This window comes from Camponotus vicinus, unplaced genomic scaffold, assembly GCF_025532165.1.
Source record: "Camponotus vicinus isolate PSW18456_S1 unplaced genomic scaffold, iyCamVici1.0 SCAF_7, whole genome shotgun sequence".
Taxonomy (NCBI): domain Eukaryota; kingdom Metazoa; phylum Arthropoda; class Insecta; order Hymenoptera; family Formicidae; genus Camponotus; species Camponotus vicinus.
In genome coordinates, this window is record NW_028141979.1 from 8,109,185 (window position 1) to 8,122,733 (window position 13,549).

At 24.7% G+C, this 13,549-nt stretch overlaps 2 protein-coding genes across 2 annotated transcripts; both read left to right on the plus strand.

The window, feature by feature from the left end:
* Positions 1–1,495: 1,495 nt before the first annotated feature.
* Positions 1,496–9,932, plus strand: LOC145974726 (aminopeptidase N-like). The gene is made up of 13 exons (XM_083104751.1): positions 1,496–1,929; positions 2,652–3,092; positions 3,464–3,644; positions 4,012–4,153; positions 4,418–4,499; positions 5,108–5,451; positions 6,497–6,771; positions 7,403–7,617; positions 7,753–8,061; positions 8,160–8,229; positions 8,836–8,931; positions 9,113–9,304; positions 9,652–9,932. The coding sequence occupies exons 1-12, from the start codon at positions 1,496–1,498 to the stop codon at positions 9,272–9,274; spliced, it is 2,751 nt and encodes a 916-aa protein (XP_082960877.1). The 3' UTR covers positions 9,275–9,304; positions 9,652–9,932.
* A 3,047-nt stretch (positions 9,933–12,979) lies between these two features.
* LOC145974736 (histone H2B-like) lies at positions 12,980–13,432 on the plus strand. The gene has a single exon (XM_083104758.1). The coding sequence runs from the start codon at positions 13,035–13,037 to the stop codon at positions 13,404–13,406; it is 372 nt and encodes a 123-aa protein (XP_082960884.1). The 5' UTR covers positions 12,980–13,034; the 3' UTR covers positions 13,407–13,432.
* Positions 13,433–13,549: the final 117 nt, after the last annotated feature.

Below are 13,549 nucleotides of genomic sequence, written 5' to 3' on the forward strand. Positions count from 1 at the left end.
GATACAAGTGGAGATAAATGGTTTGCTCAGAAAACAGAAAATGAAAGTATGAAATACAATTTCTCGATTGCTTTAAAACGTTTTACAAAAATAATTATTTAAAAATCAAATATATAACACGGGAGTTAATTTAATCAAACATTCACATTTTATTGTTTATTGATAAATAAGTCGCTTATTAACCTGATTTCACATTATTTTAAAAGTTGTTTTAATAATATATACATATTTATTACGATTTCAGATATCGAACGTTGTTATCTCTCGGTAGTTTCTCAGAACATGGTCAAGTGGATATAAATATAGGTTCTGTCAATATTAATAATATAGAGTAATAACGAGCTAACTACACTTCATTATTATCAAGAAATTAAATTCTGATCTGCAAACAACTATATACGAGAGGTGAGTTATTATAAAAACAAAGTATAACCGCTTTTAAAAGTAAATATACATTATGTACGTTGAAGACAATTTATATAATTTTAGAGTACAATTATATAACAAATATAAATCTATTCGTCAAAAATGTCTGTTTTTTTTTAAATTATTAAAGGGAAAGAAGGGAAGAATTTTAATCTGAAGCGTATATTATTGTATTATATAATTTTGAAATAAAACTCAATATAATTTAAAATCAAACGTTTAATAAAGGATTCTTTATTAAATGTATAAGTGTGATAATATTTAATCAAATTAATACATTTCGTGTTTGTTAAAACATATATTGAAAGATTATAATTTTTTTATTCTTAGGCTATATATTATTAGTAAAAAATGATGTGATGTTTTTTACATATTTTCACTATTTTTCTTCAAAACAAAAGGAATAATTAAAACGAATTTTTTATTATATATATAATATACAGGGAGTCCCATTTTAGAGTTTCCACTAGACTATCTCTTCAAGAAAGCAAGAAAAAATATGTAATTTCCAATTAACAATTACACATTTTTTTTTAAATATGTAAACAACTATGTTTCCTTTACATCAATTAATTTCTCACATTATTTTGTGTATAAAAGTATTGAGGTAAGATAATTAAAAAATAAATATTTTACTAGATATTTTATGGTTTATGTTAAATTAAAAAATTATTTCAAGTTTCATAACTCTGAAAATACTTAACAAAAAAATACTTTATTATAATGTTTTGGAAAGCCCTCGAGATAAGTTACAAGAATATGCAATAAAAAATAGGGAGTTCCGTTTAAGGAAATAAAGTTGAACTTCATATGATCTCCCTTCACTCAAGGTCAAACGGATATAATCATTCAACAGAAATTTTAAAACCCTACAACTTTTGTCTAAAACATTTCTTTCCTAAAATACTTTCCTAAAGAGATATTCTATTGGAAACTTTAAAATGGGACACTCTATATATTGCGCATATATATGCACACATGTAATATTTTATTTTTCTTTTTTTATTTCAAGAAGAAAATACTTATTTAGATTTGCTTTAAGATGAATGAGAGAAAGAAAAGGAATAACATGGCATTCCTAAAAATATTAAGTTGTAGTCTAATATTCGTTGTTGCGGCGGCTTCTTTTGTTGAACAATTGAGTGTATTATCGAATTATAACGTCTACTTTGTATTACATGTCAATGCTAGTATGTTCCATGGCGGATACAATGTTAGCATTTATCTTCCTCATGAAACACAAGATATATATTTTTATACGGAATATTTGTCGATAACTAGAGTTATTGTAACAAACAATACACAAATATCTAAAGAAAATGAAGAAAAAGTTTTTGTCCATAGACCGGAGAAACTTATCTATGACACTGAAACGTATATAACTACCATTTCTTTTCCGTATAATTTATCATCAGGAAATTACACTCTGAATATGAAATTTTCCGGTCTTTTAACTGAAGATGGAGGATTTATAATTTATATAAATGAACAAAGTGACAGAATGTGAGTAGTTTTTAAAACATTTAATAACTTCAGCTTTGCAACTTTTGCTTCAATTTTTGCAAACTGTTCGTATTATTATTATTACTATGATGGCATAGTTTGACATACGTGTATGATTTAATAAATTGTTTTTTAAACATTGTTCTCTTATAATTTACAAAAAATATTCCTAAAGTAATTAATTCATGAAAAATCGTTTGTTTTTATATATAATATTCCTATTATCAAAAACTTTTTAATACAAGACACATATTGATCATACATGAATGATGAAGTCTTAAATATTAAAAATATTATGCTGTTATGTTATATATCATCATTTTCATATATATATATTTATTATCTTATAAATGCATATTTTAGAGAATATTGTGAATATATTGTTTCATATACATTTATTATATTACAAAAAGTTTTCATAACGTACATATATATTACATAATAAAAAATATAATATAATGATAAAATTGTAATATAAAATATATATATATATATATATATATATATATATGTATATATATATATATATATTATTCTCTTAACAGTATTTTTAATTTTTAATTATATTATTAATTATTTTTTAGCAGTATTTTTATAAAAGTCTTAATATACATTTATACACATTTTCTATTTCTCTTTCTTTTTCTGTTAGTTTGTCATACTACTTTAGCAGTAACTGAAAACACTTTGTTAGTTAAAATATATTGTTATATATGTGCTAGGTGGTTGGCCGCAACGCACACATTTGCGACTCGAAGATTACTTCCACTTTTCAAGGATACTCGATATGCTCGTTATAACATTTCTATAAAGCATCATAAAAATTACACGGCTTTATCAAATATGCCCGTTCAAAAAGTAAACATGGATGAAAATAATATGCAATGGACACGCTTCAAATCTACTTCTGTAATGCCCGTTCATTTCATAGCGGTTAGTGTAGTTCGTCTCGCCTTTATTTCAGAAATAAATCAGATTGCCAAATTGTTGTGTAGAACAGGCATAATACCACATGTGCAATTTGCAAACACAGTTGCTGAATATATTGCGCAGTTCTTAGATAAAGTGTTTCCGTATATCAGAAGAAGTCCGGAAACAAATCATATTGTGATTCCGAAATTAATAGATGAAGAAGATATAAAATTCGGATTTGTTCTTTATGGGTAACCATATTTTGATTAAAAATAATTAATTTCTACATTAAAACTTAATATTTTTTCTCCACATATTCAATATTATAAAATTTGATATCTATATTAGTATGTAATTGAAATATATATAATACATTTTTTATTACTTTTTTCCTTTGTCGCAATTTTTTAACTGTATTCTGAAGGATGTCACAGTCGTAAAATTTGATTAACGCACGAATTGATTATGAAATATAATTAATCTCTTATATAACTAATTATATTCAACAATGATTTTCTCAAAAGCGTGTCTAGTAATTGTACAAACTTTCTTACGTTAGCGATCGCTAACGTAATAAAAGGGTTTCTCGATTTCATTGCAATATTTGCGAATTTATTTTTAGAGAAGAAGATATTATCTTTAATCAAGAAACAGATTCTGAGATGCGCAAAATTGAAATAACGCGAATAATAGGATATAAGGTGGTGCACGAATGGTTTTATAATGCAATTGATCCATATAAGTGGGAACCCTCGTTTAGCAAAGGTTTTGCTATGTTTTTTGGAATTTACGCCGCCAATAAGGTTACTTTATATTTAGCGTTAATTATTTCAATTACACTCAAATAATCGGAATTTAAAAATATTTTGATTTCTATAACGATAATCAGCCAAAACTTACCACATAAGCAACATTAAATTAAAATATCATAATTTATACATATTGACATACATACTTTTAAATAACTTTAAAAATACTTAATTTGAAATGGTAGCATTGGATATCATTAGATACTTGAATATATTTTTTGAACTTAAGAAATATTCAATGAACGAATGTGTGTAATTTTTTTTTATTATATTGTAACAGTTCTAATGTGTTGTCAATATATGTTAGCACTTCTTTTGATTAAATATTTGTTTAATTATATTAAAATTCTTTTGCGTCCAGACATTTCCGGATCTTCGAATACAAGATTTCTTTGTGGTTCAAATGCAACATGATGTTCTTCATTGGGGGACCAAGGATACGTGGCCGCTCACAATCGAATCAGGATTCAATAGCTCTTTTGAAATTCCTCGTTACATCAAGGGTAATCAAGCAAATAAATTATCGTTGATAATTTCTAAATGCTACATATAAGAAACATCATAATAAAAAAAATAATTTAATTATGATTTGTTTATATTATTGTTTACGTAAATATTAACGTTTATCAGAAATATAATATTAAAGTTAACCTGTATTTATCATATATATAAATCAGTTACGTTCTTGAATTTATATATCCAAATAATCTACAGCAAATTTATTTTATACATACTACATTTTTACTTTATGATGTCAATTTTCATAGTAAGCATTATGTTCCGCTCGTACCAAATTATATTTACCGAAGACATGTTTGAGTATGGTGTGACGTGGTTTTTACGAGACCTGTGAGTAATATATATAGATTTCAATATAATTATATTATAAATTTAAATACACAATTTTAAATAATTTTTAATTTTGCTTTTTTTATAATTGTCTTTTGCCTTATTTTTTAATTTTTGAAATTTATTTATGTTTACCTCTCGAACTTCCTTTCTATTCCTTTATTCTTTTCTATGTTTCTAATTTTATTTATACTTAATTTTTACTAGTAATTTCAAGACTTGTTAATTTTTACCTTCTATATTATTATGTTTATATTTTTTAATATTATTTATAATTTTCGTCTTCTTCCAATTTTCTTTAACTTTTTTCTTTATCTACATTTCCGTTTTTAATTTTTGTTTTTTAAATCTTCTCACATATTCTCTACTTATATTTTTCTGTGACACATTTACCTTTTTAGTTACTATTCTATTTTTTCTCTTTTGCTATTTATTATTAATACCTTTTTTAACGTTTTAATTCTATTTGATATAATTTACAGTACTACTACTTTTTCCCTTTCACTTTTGCTTTCTTCTTTAAAAATCTTAATTGCTTTTCAATATTTTTCTTAAGATATCTTTTTTTCATGATTTTTTTCTTATCATTTACCTGTTTGAATTTTTAGATACGTAAGCAGTAGATTTTTCTTGAACGTATTGCAAATGGCCATGGATAAATCACTTTTGGAATCAAAATACAATTTAGAGGACAGAATAGTTAATTGGATACAACTAAATCATTATCCTGTGATAAATGTGAACAGAAATTATAATAATGGCAACTTGAATATATCGGTAGAAAATTTTAATACGGATATATGGATATTTGTAAATATTACTACACAGACGCATTCCGATTCGAAGAAATTATTGCCTGAAGTGTGGTTAGCACCAAATATTTCGTACCATATATTACATATAGATTTCATAGACAAGAATGACTGGGTATTGGCCAATTTACAACAAAGTGGTAAATATTGATCGAAAAATTGTTACTAATACTTTTACATATATAGCTATTCTTTGCACATTTATACTTTTTCTTAAAAATAATTACATAATTTCTTTATATCAGTCGATCTTTATATCAGTTTCTTCTCATTATTTTGTGCATAAAAGTGTATTAAGGTAATGTAATCGAAAAATATATATTTTACAACATGTTTTATGGTTTATGTAAAATTTTGTAAACTTAAAGTATGAAATATTTCGCAAATTATTTAATTTTTGGCGTTATAAGTTTCTATGAGGAATATTTTGAGGAATTGATTTACAGAGACAAATTAAAGTAGTTCCATTTAAAGAAACCTAGGTTGACTTTAACACCTACACTCAAGGTGCAACTAATTTTCTTATCTTCTTTCCCCTTCTAAAACCGTACAACTTTTATTTGAAACACTCTTTTCTAAAACGCCTGTTTTCGAGTCATATATGAAAATTTTATCTTGTATATAATGTATATAATTCAAAGTTATTTAAATTATAGAAATAGTAAATTTTTTCAATATATTAGTTAGAAAACATTTTTCTTAAGCATCCAACAATGATTAAAATTATTTAATATTAAAAAAATTTAATTATTGTATAATTTAATTATTGTATAATTTAATTATGTTTAATTGAATATGATAAACTGCAATTTGCTAGACATACATATGTATAAATCAGCTATTTTTTTACCTGATTATTTATATTTGATAAATTTGGTCTACATATTGTACTGTTATTATAATAAAATTTTAGACACGATCTAAAGATTGTGATATACATTAAAATTGTTAGTCGCGACGAAGTATATAGTATAATTTGATTATCATTATTGACTTCTCAACGTGACATAATTTAATTTTTATTGACAATTTGCTTTCTTATAATAATTTCAATGTTTAATACATAATTTCTAATATATTTTTTATACGCTTTGAATATAAGAAGATAAAAGATATTTCAAATTATTACTTGAAATTCAATAAAAAACATTTAATTTAATACAGATTTTATTTATCAAACAACAGGATGCTATCGCGTCAATTATGATGCCGAGAATTGGAATAGACTTTCGAAATATCTGAACTCCAACTCCTTTGGAAAAATACATGTTCTCGATCGTGCTAAAATCATCGACGACACATTTCACTTTCTGATGACAGGTCAATTAAATTCTACTGTATTCTTGGATATTTCACATTACTTATGGCAAGATACAGATTATATCGCATGGTATCCTATGTTCAAAAACTTGGAATATATGTCGGGTTTCTTTGCATTTCCAGAAAGCGCACCTATAAAGGTATAAATAATATCAGTTTGTGTAAGTAAAAAACGTGTGTTTTAATTTAAATAATTTATATATTTATATTGACAACATATATATAACACATTTATATCTTAAATTTACTTTTGATAAAATATAGATGAGTATACATAATATTTAACTCTCTAAGATTCACAAAATAACTTTCGCTTCTAAATTTTTATGAAACATTTTTTCTGTACTAAGAAGAATAATAATTAGTATCAAATTTTATTAATTAGGTGTACTATAATTACTCATTTATTACTATATTTTTAACCTTATAAAGATATTATTATATTATTTGCATAGCATTTTAAACAACAGCATATGTGTGCGCACAAACTTTATCAATTCTTCTATAATATATAAAGAAATATAAAAATATATATAAATTTTTATAATGCTATGCAATTTCTATGCAAATAATATAATAATCTTTTTATAAAGTTAAAAACATAGTATTAAATGCGTAATTATCGTAAACCTAATTAATACAATTTGATATTAATTATTATTCTTCTTAGTACTAAGAAAGTGTTTCATAAAAATTTACAAGCGAAGTTTGTTTTTACATATTATTTAATATTTATATATTATTTTATATATTATTATATATATTATTTAGACACAACTAATGCAACCATTGAGTGAGATTTTATGGGAAATAAAGTATCCCGATTTTAAACCAAATAGAATCCTGCTGGGGAGCGTTTTCACTAAATCTTTGAGGGAAGAGGCTGCAAGATGGTTATGCACTTTAAGTTATGATTATTGTCTTTCAATAGCCAATCATGAATTAATATCATATTTTATAAATTGTAGAAAAGCTTCACCATACAAGTAACTACTCTTTGCAATTATTTTTCAATTACGATCATTTTATAAAAACATTTTATCTTGTGAAATATTTATGTGATCAAGATGTAAGATTATGAATTCTAATAATATATTTTTATTTCATTTTGATTATTGTAGGATTTGGATGGGATGGAAAGAATGGACATTCTGCAATGGTTTGAAGGAAGCGAGTGACGATACTTGGATACAAATGTTTAATATATATTTGAAAGAATCAAATTATAATGCTTTAAAATTTTTAGCTTGCTCCAAAAATTCTTCAATCATTATCCAGTATATAAATGTAATGACTTTGGGCTCTGTTCTGGGAAAAGTAATCACAGATTTTGAACATGTAAACAGTTTTTATTTTATTGTTGCAAGGCATGCAAAGAATATTGAAGTATTTGATTTCATATTATACAATTTGGAGAGAGTAAAACCTAAGTAATGACTACTTTTTTATAAATGTGTAATACTTGTGCAATTATGAGAAGACCTGCTTCACTTTTTAAATAAATAATTCTATTATTTTGTTTTTATAGAAGACTCAATTTTATTACAGCATTAACTGTGATCATTAACCATGTATATTATAAGCAACATATTGATAAGGTAAATTTTATAAACTTATATGTATATACACATGAACATGTACACAAATATAATTATTCATTAATCTTTTGTTTTGAATCTCAATTATCAATATATACACCGTCTGTTTGAATATATTTTAGATTTATTTGTTCTATGATATATGTATTAGAATCGCAAATTATTGGACATCGGATAGACATTTATATAAATTATAAAGCTTCTTTCTATACTATTATTTTTGTTAATTACAGGTTATTTTTATTTTTGTTAAATTCAATGCAATTGCAGAATCCGAAGATAAATTTAATTCTAATGGCTTCTTAGAAGCATTTAATAATAATTACATTTAATAATGGAAATGAGAGGGAATTATATTCTATTATATGATCTATTATATAATAAAATGTATCTATTGCAGAATATTATAAAAATTTTGTAAAAATTTCTTAATTTAACTTGTTGATCTTTTCTTATATTAGTCTAAAGTTTCTTCAGACAGACGTTACGTTGCATAATTATGTTAAAGACAAATTATATCATACAAAATTCTACTATATTATAAAATGGAAGATAAAATATAAAATTACTATTTACATATTAATCTAAAAAGGCAATTTGTTTTAGATAAAGGAATACGTGAAAAATAATATCCCGTATCTTCTAAAATATCCAGCCTCTTCTCTGATTAATTATAATCGTGATGATCAAAACGATGATAAGGTAAATTTTATAAACTTAGATATATATTTCATTATTAATTTCTCAATATTAAGCTTATTTATCTTCACGTACGGTATTACTATTTTATCCTAATTATCCTAATAATAAAAAAATATGGCAGACTTTTATAGTGCGAAAAAAAATTACTATTAAAAATAAATGTTAAAATAATCTGTTTTAGTTCAACAAATACTTATCATCTGAAAATGATAAGGAAATGATAATAATACAGCTAAACCTCAAGTTAGAATTACGTTGGTATCAAATAAGGACTCAGCTGTACCAATATCGACATCTAATAAAAGACTCAGGCGATATATTTAAAAAAAAATTGGATAGTTAATAAATCTAATCAGATAAAAGATAGCGAAATGTAATGCATACACATGTTTACTTTTAATATATGAATAGTTTTTGAATTTTCACTTATTCATTTTGATTAAAAATATGCATTCACGAATAAAAAAATACATATGCGATAACTTAGTGGTTGAGTCATAAAAGAATAAAAAGTTAATGAGTTCTATTTAAACACAATTAAAGTAAACATTATGTGATAATTAAAAAAGAATATTTTTTTCGATAGAAGATAAATCGATATGTGTTCATGTAATGCACATATGAAATATTTCACAATTATCATATAAATTTTATAAAACATTCTTGAGATATTAATCATAAATCGAAAGAATTAATGCTTAATTATAATTATTTTTATAGGGCAAAGTAGGAGAGAGAACATGCTGGATATTCGGCACACGTGAAAAATAATATAGAATACAATATACTGAATGAGTGTCAAATAATCGTTACAATAGAAGTAACAAAATGATATCGACTGAATAATGCAAACGATAGAATAAACTACGGCTTTGACAAACGGCAATGTGCAAAAAAACTAGAAAAGAATAGAAAAGAACAATCATAGTTATAATTATAGTAGCGCAGTGGTAAAAGTGAATCCCTAACAATTTTTTATGATAGTTGCAATAGCGCTGTAGAAAATAAAAAGAATAAAAAAATGAACAAGCGGATATCATATAAATTAGAATAAAAAAATGCTAAATAAATAGATTAAAATAAAGTATGAGAAGTTCTGTATTGAACGTTAGATTTAACAGATTGATTTGGACTTAACATTTCTTTGTCGAATTTAGAGTTTAAGAATAGAGTTTAAAAGTTCTGTTGATAGTTTAAATTCAATACAGATAGTACTGATTATTTTATCTAAAATAATATTTACAATAAATTATATATTTTAACTCTTCTAATTAATAGAAAGATTTTTTAATTTAAAATATTTATAATGTGTAATTTGATGTCTCCTTTAGAAAATTAATTAACAATTATGTTTGTATTAAAATTAAAAAAAGCGCATTTAATAATATTTAAACGCATTTAGTATATTATTCGAATTGATATAATATAATTATTAATTATCAATTCGATATATATGTGTGTCTTATATACGCATGTATCTTGTAATATGAAAAATTTAATGAACACAGGAGAGAACTGATTATTTAAATATTTTATCTTCTTTCTATTCATTAGATATAAATATATTATTTTAGTGGTCATGCAATACTGAGATAAAAATACGACATATAATATTATGAAATTTGTTTCTTTCAAGACTTATTTTTTTATTTTAAATCTTACTTTATTAAATTCTATTTATTTTAATAAAAAAAGAATGATTAGTTTTAGACAATCAATATATCAAAATATATCAAAAGTATTTACATACGCCGATCATTGCAGAGCGATGAAAAACTAATAGAAAAATTGTAATATTGTTATTGTATTTAAATAAATTAATAATGCCAAAATATATACTCACTTTACAATTACTTTTAATAGATAGTCTAAAATATACGAATCTTACTATACCTACAGTAAAATTATGCATTGACAATAATATCTATAAAAAGATTCAGGCTTAAGAAATAGAAAAAATAAAGTTTGCAAAACTTTTGCAGACTTATAATAAAATTTATAATAATAAATTATAGATAGATCTTTTTAGAACATTTCTCGTGATTTGATAATTTACGCTTTAGTTATTTTTGTATTATTCGTAGCTACTCTCTTTCAATGTCAACATGCTCAAATTCATTTTTGTTCCGTATTCATCCAAAATTTTACATAATCATTGAATATATCATGTGTTTTTCACAAGATTCCTGCAAATGTAAAAATCTTGAAATAAGAAAATTTTGAACGAATAAGAGAACACATAAATATATATTTTTTGGTATTTCAGAGAGATCAATTTTGTTTTTAAAAATTTTGTTGTTAAAATTTATGTTAATTATGAAAATGTTCTATTAAAAAAATTTAGCCTTTTTTCTCTCTTTTCCGACAAATCGCGTTATTTTTATTATATTTATAAAATATTTTGGACATTGAATACCACATATAAATCTACATTAGAGCCAATAAATTAAGATACAAACGGCGATGGATTATTTGCTTATAAGAAAAAAATAAAAATATTGAGGGAGTACAACTTTTTAATTGCTATAAAATGCATTTTAAAAATAATTAATTAAATATATCGAACAGAGAATTGATTTAATCATACATTAGCATTTTATTGCGTTTATTAACTGATAAAACACGTATCAGTCTGGTTTCATATTATTTTGATTTTCAAGATTGTTTCCATAATATGCTTATTATATCGCTTGTCGAACATTGGCATTTCTCGGTAGTATTTCAAAACGGCAAGATCAAGTTAATATAGATATATTTTCAATGTTAATAATTTATGGTAATAAAGAATTAATTATTATTAAAGAACTAAATTCTGATCGGCTGACATAATATACGAGGTAAGTTATAACAGAATACATAGCCATTTTCAAAAAAAAAATAAAATGTGTATATTAACGTTGAAGACAATTTAAATAATTTTAAGGTAGAAACATAATAAGCATAATTCTTTTCGTGAAAAAAGCTATCTTTTTTAAAATTATTAGAAAGACAAAACTTAAATTTGAACTATTTTTTACATTATTTTTGAAATAAAATATAAAGCACTTTTTTCTCAGAAATGACTGTCTTTTTCAAATTTATGATCTTTATAAAGATATTAGAGGAAAAAGATTTTAATTTTACAAGCGTATGTATTATTACATTATCTTAAAAATAGATACAATTTAAAATCAAACATCTATTGTAATAAAGAAATATTTTTTATTAAATTATGTTTCAATGTGATTAAATCTAATCAAATTGACTATATATATATTGCATTTACTGAAATATGTACTGAAACATTATGATTCTTTTACCCTAAAGAGCTAGATTTCTTTAATAAAATATTACATAATATTTTTTATACACTCTCTGTCTTATTTTTATATGTAATAAAAGCAGTAACTGAAAACATTTTGTCATTATAATTATGTATATAAAAATTTGTGTCAAATACATAATGTGTCAAAACAAGATTTGAAAATTGATTATCTAAAAACGATATCTTCTGTGCACATTTTTTATTGATATAGTATTTTATCATTTATATAACACTTATAAAAAAACAACATTATATAACATACGTTACATAATATTGTGATATATAATATTGCAAAATTCATGATAGAAGAAGAAAATATTAATTTTAAAGATTTAATGTAAAATAATCTACAATATCTAGCCAATAAATTAAGATTCATTTCAAAAGGAAATGAATTGTTTACTTATAAAAAAGAAAATGAAAGTATAAAATATAATTCTTTGATTTCTTTAACTGTTCATGCTTGAGATGGCTGAGTGTAAAATAAAACACGAGCCCACTTTTGTTGGTTTGATATGTACGTTTATTTTTTTGCAACTAATGTCACTTTTATTTCAGCCTATATTGTGTGTAAATCGCCTGAGTCTTTTAGTTTTTATCACTTGCTTCTTGTTGAAAAGACACTCTTTTCAAGGCGACCGGCATGTTTGATCTCTCCTTCATGCAATATTCTATGCTTAGTTGCCGATCAGAAAATCAACCAAAAGGGGCAAGAGACAATGACCGGAATCAATTGACGTCCGGACTTCGTTCGACACGCATCTCGTACGTTCAGAGTTTCGTCGCTACTGCTTTCGTCATGCCTCCTAAAGCGAGTGGTAAAGCCGTAAAGAAGGCGGGCAAGGCCCAGAAGAACATCAGTAAGACGGATAAGAAGAAGAGGAAGAAGAGGAAGGAAAGCTACGCCATTTATATCTACAAGGTTTTGAAGCAAGTGCACCCTGATACGGGAATCTCCAGCAAAGCCATGAGCATCATGAACAGTTTTGTCAATGATGTGTTTGAGAGAATCGCTGCCGAAGCATCAAGATTGGCGCACTATAACAAACGATCGACGATCACTTCTCGTGAGATACAAACTGCAGTAAGGCTTCTTTTACCCGGAGAATTGGCTAAACACGCGGTCAGTGAGGGAACCAAGGCAGTAACCAAATACACCAGCTCCAAGTAAAGCGACATTCAAAAATACATTGCATCATACCATTTATTATCTTTGGTTTTGAGCGCTCTTGCGCGATGGTGTCTCTTGCCCCTTTTGGTTGATTTTCTGATCGGCAACTAAGCATAGAATATTGCACGAAGGAGAGATCAAAC